The sequence below is a fragment of the Primulina tabacum genome, chromosome 12 (genome assembly GCF_025594145.1).
Source record: "Primulina tabacum isolate GXHZ01 chromosome 12, ASM2559414v2, whole genome shotgun sequence".
NCBI lineage: Eukaryota > Viridiplantae > Streptophyta > Magnoliopsida > Lamiales > Gesneriaceae > Primulina > Primulina tabacum.
Genome location: NC_134561.1, coordinates 35,745,509 through 35,760,435, shown reverse-complemented (window position 1 = coordinate 35,760,435; position 14,927 = coordinate 35,745,509). Strand labels below are relative to the sequence as shown.

The window sequence follows — 14,927 nt, the reverse complement described above, 5'->3', positions numbered from 1 at the left end:
TTTGCTCATTTGCTTTGGATGCAGCCATGGTACAAGCTTTCGACTATGCCGACGCCCTCGACAAGAGTCTCTTGTTCTACGAGGCACAACGATCCGGTAAATTGCCTATGAGCCAACGCGTGAAATGGCGCGGTGACTCGGGGCTACGTGATGGTTATGATCAAGGGGTAAAACCTCCTCCATTTTTTTATTTTTTATTTTTGCTTTGAAATGAATAAAACAACATGATCATTTTGACTCATGGGCAGGTAAACTTGGTTGGAGGGTACTATGATGCTGGAGATCATGTAAAATTTGGCCTACCAATGGCATTTGGTGTGACAATGCTATCATGGGCAGCCATTGATTTCAACAAAGAGTTGCTCTCTCTCGACCAGTTGGGACACACTTTGGAAGCCATCAAATGGGGAACTGATTATTTCATCAAGGCACACACTCAACCAAATGTTCTTTGGGCACAGGTACCAAATTTTTGCATTTTCTTGGTCACATTGCTGCTTTACAAACGCCTTATATCTCAATAATTTCATGAGTTTACGATGATATCGACTACTTTCGTGTCTAGGTGGGAGACGGGGTATCAGATCATTACTGTTGGGAACGTGCGGAGGATATGAGCACGCCAAGGACTGGATACAGGCTAGACCCTGAACATCCAGGATCCGACCTGGCCGGGGAAGCTGCAGCCGCCTTCGCTGCAGCCTCTGTTGCTTTCTTGAAATATGATTCTGCATATTCTAACCTTCTGTTAATACATGCAAAACAGGTTAGCAATTTATTCTTTTTTTTTTTTGGGTTTTTAGATGCAGCTGAAATGTAAACTTAAATTCAAAATACATGGTGTCATCTGATATGTTTTCTGTGTTTTGTTTTTCCCAGCTTTTCTCATTTGCGGATAGGTTCAGGGGATTCTATCATCATTCCATCGACTCAGCCAAGCAATTCTACCCTTCATCTGGTTATTTTGTGAGTTGTGATCTCATTTTCTCGTCAATATCGGTCGATTTAGCGAAAAATTAATCGGTTTTCTGTTTCTTGTTTATGGATAAATGTTTCCTTTTCGTGGAACATGTATATTTATTTTATTAGTTTTTATTATTAGATTTTTTGGGGTCTCTAATCTTTTTCTTGATATTGTGATTAGGATGAGCTTTTATGGGGGGCAGCATGGCTGTATAGAGCTACTAATGATGACTATTATTTGAAATATGTTGCGGATAACTGTGCCTCCTTGGGGGGAACTGGAATGGCTGTCAAACAATTTTCAGTGGGACAACAAGTATGCTGGAGTTCAGATTCTTCTCTCAAAGGTAACTCGTATGATACTTAATATCCTCGTATTTCGAGCACATGCGGATAACAGTCAAAATATGCCGTTTAAACTGTTTCACGTAAATTTTTAGAATCAGCTTCATATTTAACTACTGCGACAAACATTCGATCTTATTACCAGAATTGAAAACCAAGATTCTTGTATCACAGTGAGTTTGTTTATTTTGTGCAGATTTTGTTAGATGGAGCTGGAGGACAATACTCTTCAATACTCCAAGAATATCGCGCCAAAGCCGATTACTTCACTTGTGCTTGTCTTCAAAAGAATGATGGCTACAATGTCCCCCTGACTCCTGGTCAGAATTAATCGTAGAAAATTTACATATAAAATTTCAATAATTTTTATTTAAGAAATGACTTTCCCTAACTCAACCATGATTTTTAGGTGGCCTTGTCTATTTAAATGAGTGGAACAATCTGCAGTATTCTTCCTCTGCTGCATTTCTCCTTGCTGTTTATTCTGACTATCTTGCAAAGGCAAAAAGTGTAGTCAACTGTCCTGACTCCCCACAAATCCAACCTCAAGATCTCCTCAACTTCGCAAAATCACAAGTATGAATACTACATCGCCCCCCCTTTCGTCGTTTTTATAATTCTTTCTTTCTACTAAACTCTGTTGATTTCATGCCTATGACTATCTGCACAGGCTGATTATATTCTTGGCAAGAATCCTAAGTCACTGAGTTACTTGGTGGGTTATGGACCGAACTATCCGGTGCATGTTCATCACAGAGGGGCTTCTATCGCCTCCATTTCCATCCTCCAGACCAAGGTTGGATGTGTGGAAGGATTCGAGGCTTGGTACAAACGCCCCGAAGCAGATCCCAATGTTATACATGGCGCATTGGTTGGAGGACCGAATGCTAACGACGAATTCTCAGACGACAGGTCTAATTATCAACAAACTGAGCCAACTATATCAGGCAATGCCCCTCTTGTAGGACTTTTCTCCAAGCTCCACAGCCTGCCTCAAGATTCTGCAGGTAAATTACATCCATAAACTGTCAGCAAAAACTGAATTTTCAATCTCAACATTAATGTAACGATTCTTGACCGAACGGTTGGCCTCAACCAGCAGGTTCATACCATCAAGAACAACCAAAACCATACAATCCTCAGAACAACTCTCCCAAAGGTAAAAGCATACAGCATTATAACTTGGAGCCTAAGCGACATCTTACATCCGAATCAGGTGAATATTCATAGACAACATATCCATTGTTTCTTGCAGATATCCCTGTCAAGTTTCTTCACTCGATAACAAACTCATGGGGAGTAGGCAAAGAGACTTATTATCGACACCAAGTGATAGTCAAGAACGTTTCGAAAGCAGCCGATCACAGAGCTGAAGCTTGGCTTCGAAAAGTTAACAGGGCCATTGTGGGGGCTGTCTCCTACACAGGAGAAGAACACTTACCAGTTCCCTGAATGGATCAAAGTATTGGAGCCTGGTTCTCAATGCACTTTTGTATATGTCCAAGGTGGTCCTCAAGCCAAGATTTCAGTTCTGAGCTATCATTAACAAAATCTTTATAAAAATTTTAAACATGTATAATTTGATGCCCATGATTTTGGATTGAGTTTCTTAATTTTTTTTCTTATCGTTATGATGCTGAAAAATGGATGAAATATTATGATAATTAAGAGACTGTATATGTAATGAAATGTCTGGATTTCTTGATTATCCAATCATATATCCTTGAGGGTTTCTGGTAATTCTCAAATATTGACTTAAACGAAACAAATCCTATGCGGTTTTTTTTTATATATCATATTATCTGTCAAAAAAATTAATAAATTTAAAGAAACTATGTATAATTTTTTTAGGGAAAATAGCCAAAATAACTAAGTTTACCAAGTTTGAATTTTAGTATTTTAGCTAGTCGAAATGGGGTTCTGTAACTATGATATTCTTTGGCATTTTGTCCTGTCTGTTGGGATATCAATAATTCATCGAAAAAATTGCTGACATGACGTCAAAACATACGAGACGATATAGTTATGGGTGGAGGGCACTTGCTACGGCCACACCTCAAAGTTTCTGAATTTTTTTATATAAATAAATAAAATTATAATTAATACTTATAATTATTAAGGATAATATTATAATTTAAATTTGTTGAGTGCAATAATTGTGGGGCCATTAGCTCCTAATCGTTATTACAATACAATCTGATTAGGGTTAAGTAATTACAGCGGAAAGCGAGTTAAAATTTCTTTACAATGAGCCCGAAATATTTCTTCTATAATTTAAATACTGAAAAATAGTATTTAATCTCAAATCATAAAACATGCTCACACGTAATCAAAACCAATCACATACAAACAACTCATATCCTCGGGACATGCCCCGATATATAGATACATATACATATATACTGAGAACAAGACATAAACATAAAACCTCAGCCCAAGCTGTGGCTCCCTCCAGAAGTACTCTCTCCGGTCTCCTGATATCCTGGAATACCTGTCATTGTCCACACACAAAGACAACAACAGCCCCCCTTGGGGGTGAGCAAAGCTCCGTATGGAACAACCAATCATATATACCACAAGTATCTAAACAATGATATATGGTATGCAATGCATGTATGTCGTGGAGGTATCAGGTCAAATGCCCATCCACTGAGCACATGTCAAAATCAATCGAATCGCTATCAATCAATGCTCGAGCTGGCACACCGGCCAATATGGGATACTCGTATGATAGCGTCGGCAAAGCGCCATCAAATCTCAAATCTCATATCCAATCATATGGGGCCACAATTGTCTATGCTTTACGGGTCATATAATACCGGCATAGCGATTGTGTTCACAAACCCCGGAATCCATTCAAATCATATCAGGGTATTCAAGGATCATAGCTCAACGTGCATGTCATGTATCGATGTATGGATAAAATGATGTGTGTTAACAAAACATTTATTTTATACATCGATATCTCAATCTCAATGTCATGTATGCCACATCAATCAACAAATAAGGCATATAGACACATAATCTCATTCCAATCAATCAAATCAATCCGACATATATCATATAATACAGATACCTGTCGTATGTTACCCGGTCGCAACATACCGCAATTCTTCGTTTCAAGTTGATGTAGTCTGAAGATATCGATATTACACTTTATCTACATCAATAACATACTCATTCTCATCAATAACATACTCCAAAATCATTAATATGAGTTTCAAATATCATTTGAAACTTCAAAAATTCATATCAAATCATAATCATATCATAATTCAATTTCGACTTCGAATATAAGTTTCTTGTCGGTTATTCTACTACATATCAGAAATTCAACTTCAAATACATGTTATTCCAGCACTTTGATATTTAGAGCTGCTGGAACTAGAAGAAAATTACCTCAGTCAGAAGCCCTCAACGCGACGATTACAAATATATAATTTGTTTCGCGTTTAGACATCGTTTCGAAGTCGATTCGGATAAAAGAAATCACTTTCTCTCGTATTCTCTCGAAGTTGTCGAAGGATAAATGAAGAAAACAAACAAAAGAACTTATTCTTATCCTCCACCGCTTCGGCGCTCGGGCGGTAGAATTCTCGCGCCCGAGCGCGAGAGGTTCTGCCCCCGAGTTTCAAATGCACCGCGTTCGGGCGGTCAAAAATTACCGCTCGGGCGCGGCATGTTCTGTCCAAATGCCACTTGCTCCGCGCTCGGGCGGTCACAAACTACCGCTCGGGCGCGAAGTGTTCTGCCCGAACACTCAAAATTTCTACCTTGGCGCTTGGGCGGTCATTTTCTACCGCCCGGGCGCCACTCGTTCTGTACAATTATTTATGTTTGTACTAACTTGGCGTCCGGCCTCTCCAATCGAGCTCTTACAGCGTCAATTCATATTCAATATTCATTTTCTCAATTTCCTTGTCATAATATACATCAAATACATAATCACATATCAACTTCATGAATTATCGATAATCATATAGGATTTACGATAATACGATACACGGTCCTTACAATAATTGTCCTTACTTGGTAGAGCGATCGAACCGTGGTGCTTGAGCTGCCGTGCGGTTTAAAAGATTTGAGTTGCACAATTACCATCAGCTATAGCTTTTGGTAAAGCGGTAAGCACTCGGTCCTACAATTGGTATCAGAGCCAAGGTCATAGGTTCGATTCCCATTGATTGTAAGGAGTGCAATTATTAGGAGAGAGATTGTTGGGTGTAATAATTGTCCTTGCTTGGTAGAGCGATCGAACCGTGGTGCTTGAGCTGTTGTACGGTTTAAAATATTTGAGTTGCACCATTACCACCAGTTATAGTTTTTGGTAAAGCGGTAAACACCCGGTCCTACAAAATTGAATGATTTGATTGATATAAGATAAATAATTAGTAAATAAATAATTAATATGATAAAGTAAACATTGATATAAGATAAAATAAATTATCAAGATATTAGTTATGTATAACTTCATGAATACCTCTCTTGATTAGTACCAACTTCAAATGGGAATTACAATATTTAAAATTTCAAAGAAATGTCATATTTCAAACGATGATGCCTTTTTTTTTTTAATTATGTTTTATGTCTTTTATATTTAGGAAAGATTCTTGGACAAAGGATATGTCAAAACCCAAAGAATGGACAAAATACCAAATAAAATGAACTTTTGTGAGGTCAAATGTAATACTAATTTGGTAATACATGCATGACCATCAATGTTTTTGCCATTCCCCGACAAATATATTAACAGCAAAATTAAGATAATATGGCATAATAAAATGTAGTAAGACTTTAAAGTAAATAATGTTATATATATATTTGATATTATTTTCATCAACCGTGCTCGTCCTAAGATTGCACACACCTCGTGGAAGGACAATTATATATATATTTTTTGATATGTTGTCCACCAACCATATACACTTCTGTATTGATCGTTGATATGACACTCGTCCTATTGGATATAAACCGATTAAATATGATATTATTAGGTGGTATAGATTTTCCAGCTTGGCATAGTTTTATTTCATTTGATTTCGAAATTTTTTAAAAAATAACACTTATATATTTGGTGATTAGATTAGATTAGTTGGTTTCGCCTATATCTATTGAATATTATAAGGATTATTTTGATAAATTTAGCATTCCTCGTACCATGATCCTGATAATTGGGTCAATTATCCTATGAATGTAAAAATTGGTCACTTTTTACAAACCCCCCCAAAAAAATAGTTCATTTTAACCATTTTTAAAATTTTAAATTTGACCCAGATCAATTATTCAAATGAATAGGTCTATTGTGAGACGATCTCACGAATCTTTATCTGTGAGACGGGTCAACCCTACCGATATTCACAATAAAAAGTAATATTTTTTCATGGATGACCCAAATAAGATATCCGTATCACAAAATATAACCCGTGAGACCGTCTAACACAAGTTTTTGCCTATCCAAACACCCAGTCGATTACTTTGGTTCAATTTAATCCAATTTAAATTCCAAAATCAACATATACTTTGTAAAACAGACACGATCATATATATATATATATATATAAACACACTATAATAATGCATCAACATTAACTATCTTATATATTTTAATAAATTGACAAAAATATGTATTTTATTCAATAAAAATTATCATGAGAACTTATTTTAATAGATTCGAAAAAATAATTAAATACTTTTTTTTATTATACTAAGAACTTAAATATTTAAAAATTAATAGATATCTTGTGACACGAGCTCATGATATTTATCCGCATGAAGTGTCAAAAAAACTGATTCGTAACAAAAGCTTTTGTGTTTAAAAAAATAATCGACTGTGTTAAAAATATGTGAATGTGGGTGGCTACTGTAGTATATATAATCTGATCTCATAGATATTTATCCGCGTGAAGCGTCAAAAAACTGACTCGTAACAAAAGTTTTTGTGTTTTAAAAAATAAGGCAAAAACTTCTGTGAGACGGTCTCATGGGTCGTATTTTGTGAAACAGATCTTTTATTCAGGTCATCAATGAAAAAATATTACTTTTTATGCTAAAAATATTATTTTTTTATTGTGAATATGGGTAGGGTTGACCCATCTCACAGATTAAGATCCGTGAGACGGTCTCACATGAGACCCACTCACAAAATAATTGACTGTGTTAAAAATATGTGAATGTGGGTGGCTACTGTAGTATATATAATCTCTACTCCTTTTGTATATGATTCTGGGAATTGGAATTACATATTGTGTGTATATATTTGAACAACCTTATGTAAACAAGGTTCAGTCATAGTTTTTGGTGGTTGATTGTCCGAATTCAACGTAAGAATCCAACAACTCTCTCCCTCTCTCTCTCTCTCTCTCTGCCGGCGTGCCAATTTGTCTCGTTCTCCCCACCCACAATCGTCACCTTCATTTTTATATACGATGATCGGCACCCTTTTGAATCATCAACCACTGTTTCGAAGCCTTTCTACGCTTCCTCGACAATGGCCGTCTCTTCCTTTTCTTCTTCTCTCCCATTTTCCAGCTCTGTTTCAGCTCCTCGGATGATGGGTTTTCACTTATTCATCTTCTTGTTTGCGTTGGCGGTGCCAATGGCCGATTCCTCCGCGTTGGGTGTGAAGTACATGTCGAGGCTTCTGGAGATTCAAGACAGAGAGAGAGCGCCGCCGTCTGTGCAACTCTCTGCTGTTTACGCCGCCGTCAACCGCATCATTCCTTCCCATTCTTCAAGCTTTGAGTTCAGCATCATCTCCAAGGTACCCGATTTTGCTCCCGAACTGGAGTTTAATGTACTTTTTGTTACTGTAAAGTTGTAATATCTGGTCACTTTTTCTGTTCTTGGGATTAACGATGATGAAAATGTAAGTTGCTAAAAGAACATTCAAAAGTTCACTTTTTTGTGGTCCTTTGTTATTTCTACATGCTGAAACAGAAATGCAACTGTATATTGGTGCCCATTTGCATGTGGATTATTGGAAGCAAAAAACACAATGGCTCAATGCCTGTGGCTGTGGAAGAAAAAATGTATGAGAGGAGAACTTTGTTGTTTTGGCATTTTTTCCAACTTCTTTCTTTTTCTTTAAAATTGACTTCATAGTTTGGTTTGAGGGGCAAAACGCTACATTTAAAAAAAAATCAACTGTGCTAGGCTTGCTTTTATATACCTCGGTGGTAGAACAGGACCACATAATTTTACTTGGATTGCTCTAGTAAAAACACTACTTCACTTAAAAGCACAAGATTTTACTTGAATATGTAATGTTCATGAAGTGCTTATTTCAAGTCATGGAATACGTCTCACCCTTCACATTTATTTTACCTTCCTGTTCCTCTTTGTTCTTTCCAGGATTCCTGTGATGGAGAATCTTGCTTTAAGTTAAACAATCATCCTGGCGTTAGCCCCATTGGTTCTCCGGAAATTTTGTATGCATCAGTTGTTTTTCATTTTTTTTATGTTTTGGACCGAATAAGGAGTTTGGCACATTCTATCCTGTCATCATCAACCAAGTTGGAAATGCTATTGTATAGATTTGTGTTAATGTACTTGAGCTTAGTGGAAAATCATTGCAGTTTTTTTATTCACGTAATTGGAGTAGAAATAGATGAATATATCAGGATGTTTTAAGTTTTGTGTAGAAATAGCCTCTCTTTTGTCGGAATTGGTGGAATTCTGCAAGTTAAGTTGCAATGTTACGACATCTGCGGTTCTAAAAATGTTTTGCTGTCCTAAAAAAGCCTGTTTATTGCCCGAAAGAAACTATCTCTACTGTTTTTTTCCCACAGCATAAGTGGAACTACTGGGGTGGAGCTTTTGTCTGGTCTTCACTGGTACCTGAAATATTGGTGTGGAGCACATATATCTTGGGACAAAACAGGTGGTGCACAATTATCTTCGATACCGAAATCTGGATCCTTTCCCCGTATACAAGATGTTGGGATAACAATTAAGAGGCTCACTCCTTGGAGCTACTATCAGAATGCTGTTTCCTCGAGCTGTACGCCTTCATCCCCATCATAGTTTCTAGCTGCTAAATATGCTCTGATAGGTGTTGGTATTCATATCCCCATTATTTCCTATAAAGATACATTTGCATGGTGGGACTGGAAAAGGTGGGAGAAGGAAATAGACTGGATGGCTCTTCAGGGTATTAATCTGCCGTTGGCATTTACTGGTCAAGAAGCCATCTGGCAGAAAGTTTTCCAGGTACTTTTATCATCTATTTGGCTAATGTTCGCAAAAAAGTGTATGAATCAAATTAATACATCTATTGTATAATTAAAAAGAACAAAAGTGTAAAGAAAGAAGAATAACAAAGAACAACTCTTCAGATAACATATGATATCCAGAAGTTTGTTCAAAAGTTCTGCCCATATGGATATTATCCAAAATACATATATGAGTATTATTTTTTTTTTGTAATTTGGCAACCTGAGTTGTCAAAATCTATTATGCATAAAATAAAGCCACAATGATCAAATAATCAGTTGAGAATAAAGCAACATGTATTGGAAAAACAAATATTTTTCACATCATCTTAAAATTCTCGACTACATCCCTAGGAAATATTGTTTTCATGAAGTCTGGCACATGTGGTATTCATTTTTGTTTGATATCCTATGATGTTAACAATGTTAAAGATATAGACCTCAAATCTGATTGCTCGCAACAACAAATCATTTAGCTTCATTCTACATATAAAAATATTCGTGAAAATCCCAAGGTTAAATCATAAAAACAAATTTGTCTTTTTGCTATATGCATGATTTTATTTAAACACGATGGTTGTGTATCACTCTTTTCATTCTTCTTTCTCACGTTAAAGGTTAACAATTTTCACCATCTTTATGCAGAATTTCAATGTAAGTGCTACAGAATTAAATGATTTCTTCGGTGGTCCGGCATTTCTTGCATGGTCGCGCATGGGTAATCTACACGGGTAAGCTTGTAGATTCAGACTAATTTCTGAAGCAGACTGTTCTGTTCATCACTGTTTTAAACCTGATAGCACGATTAGCTCGATTCCATTTGCCACATTAATTTTCTCCATCCCATCTAATGAGGACTTTCCTTTTTTTTTAATCACAGATGGGGAGGACCACTTCCACAAAGTTGGTTAGATCAACAACTGATACTGCAGAAGAAAATTCTTGCTCGAATGAATGAGTTAGGAATGACTCCAGGTACAGTAAATTTTAAAAGAACAAATGCAATTCTTTTTAATGAACGAATGTAATTTGCAAAATCTGCTGATAGTCTCTCATTGTATTTTCTCTTTTCAGTGAATTAAAACAAGCTTTTGATCACATTTTTCACTATTTATACCTCCATTTCAGTCCTACCAGCCTTCTCCGGTAATGTTCCAGCAGCTCTTAAGCGTGTATATACATCAGCAAAAATAACACGCCTAGGAAATTGGTAAGCGCTGCCTCCTGAATGACACATATCATGCCAACATAGACTGTTTCTTGATCTGTGTGTTTATTTCATTGACCGCTCTGAATTAGGTCTCTAATGTTACGTGAATATGTTATTATTGGACATTGGTAGAAGGGATGATAAAATTGTTGAAGTTTAATGCATGGTATTTATTGGTGATTGTTTGGTTCTGAAAATTTATCATTTCTGCTGGATCCGGTCTTATGGGATACTTTTTGAAACCTGTTTAATGGTAAATTGAAAACGTACGTGCTTTTAATTCAAGAATTCATTTTCATTCTTTAGGTATACCGTTGGGAGTGACCCCAGATGGTGCTGTACCTATCTTCTTGATGCAACTGATCCCCTGTTTGTTGAAATAGGGAGAGCTTTTATTCGCCAACAATTGAAAGGTACACACAACAAATTTCATTGGCTTACTTCAGGTAAACATCCCATAGGTCTACTCGTATAAAAAAGTTCCATATTTTTCCTGACATTTGGATATTCCTATGTTGTGCAGAATACGGAAGGACTAGCCACATTTATAACTGGTAAATTTGCTTGATCTTCTACAATCTAAATCTAGCTTAGTTCGCACTTTACTTGTTCTTTGATCTGCTTCCCCTACATAAGTAGGTGACAACATTTTTTACAAATCTAAGTGTGACCAGGTCATAATCTTCTCTTGTACTGAGCTGCAAATGTTGCAGCATGCGGAAAAGTTAGCATCCTGAGGGCATGTATAAGTTTTCCTTTGCATGCACAAAAAAAAATGTAAGACCACAAAAAAAAATGGAAAACTAATTGTGAACAAGAAAAATGATATTCATTCCGTGGCTACTTCATTTAATCTCATGACCCTCATAGACGTGTCTTAAAACACCTCATTTCTTCAAGTTTTAACATATAGCTTTCGATATCGTGTAGCTCATCTCCTCTCCCTTCTTGAGGTTTGCTTGATATTGTAGGCTGATCAATATCGATTAAAATATGAGTTCACTTGCATTCTTTTTCACACTGGTTATCTACTCCAAACAGTCATTAATGGTTGTTTCATGAATTTTCATTACAATTTAATGCAGTGATACTTTTGACGAAAACACTCCTCCGGTTGACGACCCAGAATATATATCTGCATTAGCTGCTGCAATCTTTGAGGGCATGGAAAGTGGTGATGATGATGCAGTCTGGTTGATGCAGGTGACAATATACAAATTTCATCACTTCAATTACCTTCCAGTCAAATCCCTGCATCCTATGAATGCTATTTAATTGGATTCCTAAGAGTTTGTTATTTACTTTTTACTAATGTGCAATACACAAGTCTCGCTATGGTTTAATTTCTCTCGTGTTCTGTAGGGATGGCTTTTTACTGATGATCCATTTTGGAAGCCTCCACAGATGAAGGTGAAATAATGTCTTTCATAATGTGAATGTCATTCTTTTGAAGGCCATGCTCGAAAAATTCTGCCTTTTGTTCTGTGTTTTTTTGGGTCTTTCTATCTAGAATGAAAATCTATCCCATTTTTAGGCACTTCTGCATTCTGTTCCTGTCGGAAAGTTGGTTGTTCTTGATCTGTATGCTGAAGTTAAACCAGTATGGGCTACTTCAGAGCAGTTCTATGGGGTTCCTTACATATGGTATGTCTTCTCTTTTTGGTTCTGCGTGGAATTCGACCGAGATTGCTTTGTCAGCGTATCATGCCCATGATCTTACTCGATAGAAATATACTATATTAAAATGGGTTTTTCTAATTTAGTGCCAAAATCGTTTAACTGCTCTGTAGTTTCGTTTTAAATCGATAATTAGTATTAAGAAAGAGTATTGGTTTAACGTATGACTGCAGATAAGGATTGAATTCCAGCAATAAAAAGTGTGAATAGGTTCAATCAGCCTCTCTTTTCGGCTTAATTTTCGTTATTTTCTTTCACTTGTAATACCTGTTCAGGTGTATGCTGCACAATTTCGCGGGGAACATAGAAATGTATGGAGTGATAGATTACGTGGGATCTGGACCTATAGATGCTCGCCTCAGTGCTAACTCAACCATGGCAAGTCCACTAAATTTTTTTAAGGAACTAAAACTTTTACCTAGTAGAACTGTCTCCTCTGCATGATGAGCCATATGAACTTTATGATGTGCCATTATTGATATCTTGCTTTTCTTACTCTATTCCTATATGTAAGGTTGGTGTTGGGATGTCAATGGAGGGTATCGAACAGAATCCCGTTGTCTATGATCTTATGTCTGAAATGGCATTTCGAAACAAGAGAGTTGACGTTGAGGTAAGAAGACTTTTCTGTGCTTAGAGACTAAATATTCACTCATCTGTTATGCACAGTACCAGGTCGCTCCTGTCCATGACTGTGATTCCATCTTATTTTTTCAGAATTGGATAAGACTGTATGCCCAGAGACGATATGGAAAGTTGGTCCCATCAATACAAGATGGCTGGAACATTTTGTATCATACGGTTTATAACTGCACAGATGGATTAAATGTATGAGTGTCTTAACAACTTTGCTAGTTTTCATTTTCATTGGTGAATTGCAAGTAGATGCATCAAAGACATCACATATCAATTTTTATTTGGATTTTGTGGTCTGATTCATACTAAATGACTGTTATTTCTAATTTTTGACAGGACAAAAATAGAGATGTAACCATGTATTTCCCAGATGCCGATCCTAATTCAATTTCGACATCCCTTCATCTACCTCTATCTGGACAACATAACAAAAATCACCAGATTCTTGGCCGGAGAGCTATTTACGAACAAACAAGCTACTCCTACACTCATCCTCATCAATGGTATTCCACCTCTGAAGTGATACGAGCGCTTCAACTTTTTATAGCTGGCGGGGATCAACTCCATGAGAGTAACACTTACAGGTTCCTAATAATTTGATCCATATCATACTTTATTACTTAGTTTTTTTTTCGTCTGAAACTGGCTTATTTGGCAATGTAAGGTACGACCTCGTGGATCTGACTAGGCAAGTGTTGGCAAAGTATGCAAATCAGCTTTTCTTAAAGGTTGTTGAAGCTTATAAGCTAGGTGATCTGCAAGGAGTGGTAAGCTTTAGCCAAACATTTCTTAAACTCGTGGACGATATGGACACACTGTTGGCATGCCATGAGGGATTTCTTCTCGGACCCTGGCTCGAAAGCGCAAAGAAACTTGCACAGAATGAAGAACAGAGAAAACAGGTATAGGTTTCATCTCCTCCGAGGAATCTGAGCCTACATCGTTTACTTGGTTCTAATCTGATGAACTGGTAAACTGTTACAGTTCGAGTGGAATGCAAGAACTCAAATCACAATGTGGTTTGACAACACGGAGGAGGAAGCAAGTCTGCTTCGCGACTATGGTACTTTGAATCCCTCTTATCATTTTCTTGTTATTCAACCACTGGTCAAATGCTTAAGCAGTTTTTCTCGTAGGAAACAAGTACTGGAGTGGGCTTCTGAGGGATTATTACGGTCCTCGAGCTGCTATTTATTTCAAGTTTCTGATGGAGAGTTTAAAGACGGACAGTGGTTTTAGCCTGAAAGAATGGAGGAAGCAATGGATCAAACTAACAAATGAGTGGCAGAGTAGTAGGGACATTTTCCCAACAAGTAGCAACGGCAACGCTCTCAACGTATCCCGGTGGCTCTACGAGAAGTATTTGAAAGATCCCGAATCGCACGAAATCAAGAGCCAAGGCCACTCGAGGTCCGACATTTTTTTATACTAGTAGTACTTAAATACAAGAGTATTGAGCTAAAATATTGATGTACTTTTGTTATAGTAGTCAATTAATAATTCGAGTTCGAGCATGGAATTTACTCGTACATGTTTCGAGCAAACTTGAGAAAGGAGTAGCAGATTTGAGTCATTTGACCGAACTGAGCAGCTCGGTTTGTTTGCTCCTTCTTTGTGTGTGAGCATTTGAACTACGAAGCAGCTATTTTGTCCCACATCGGATAAAACCAGAAGGGAGTTGAAGGGTGAGTGTTATATATTGTGAGATGCTCTCGGCGTTAAAACTTGCCTTAAACTAATGAGTAAGGAAAACAAAGTGGTCGGTGAGAACTGACCGCAGCACCCGTATTATACAATACTATGGTGCAAGAATTTATGGAGGGGTTATAGGCTGGCCGAGTGTTGACGCTGCTTACTTTCGCAGAACTCGCTCGTGCGGGCCTCCC

The 14,927-nt window shown here is 37.1% G+C and overlaps 2 protein-coding genes and 1 non-coding gene across 3 annotated transcripts; all 3 read left to right on the top strand.

Annotated features, from left to right (window-relative positions):
- Positions 1-2,971, top strand: LOC142520955 (endoglucanase 5). The gene is given in 12 exon segments (XM_075624119.1): positions 1-167; positions 249-461; positions 566-766; positions 880-966; positions 1,145-1,267; positions 1,269-1,310; positions 1,505-1,628; positions 1,718-1,884; positions 1,979-2,315; positions 2,411-2,467; positions 2,564-2,658; positions 2,660-2,971. Coding segments are annotated over 12 exon segments (1,782 nt in total). The 5' UTR covers positions 1-26; the 3' UTR covers positions 2,855-2,971.
- Positions 2,972-7,648: 4,677 nt separating this feature from the next.
- Positions 7,649-14,702, top strand: LOC142521142 (alpha-N-acetylglucosaminidase-like). Its single transcript, XM_075624362.1, has 19 exons — positions 7,649-8,068; positions 8,659-8,735; positions 9,096-9,307; positions 9,395-9,516; positions 10,164-10,249; positions 10,399-10,493; positions 10,647-10,728; positions 11,035-11,141; positions 11,252-11,282; positions 11,814-11,931; positions 12,091-12,138; positions 12,263-12,372; positions 12,681-12,783; positions 12,920-13,018; positions 13,123-13,233; positions 13,378-13,625; positions 13,706-13,943; positions 14,026-14,104; positions 14,178-14,702. The coding sequence occupies exons 1-19, from the start codon at positions 7,796-7,798 to the stop codon at positions 14,471-14,473; spliced, it is 2,535 nt and encodes an 844-aa protein (XP_075480477.1). The 5' UTR covers positions 7,649-7,795; the 3' UTR covers positions 14,474-14,702.
- A 64-nt stretch (positions 14,703-14,766) lies between these two features.
- LOC142521527 (U12 minor spliceosomal RNA) lies at positions 14,767-14,927 on the top strand. The gene has a single exon (XR_012814235.1). It is a non-coding gene; the product is annotated as a U12 minor spliceosomal RNA (small nuclear RNA).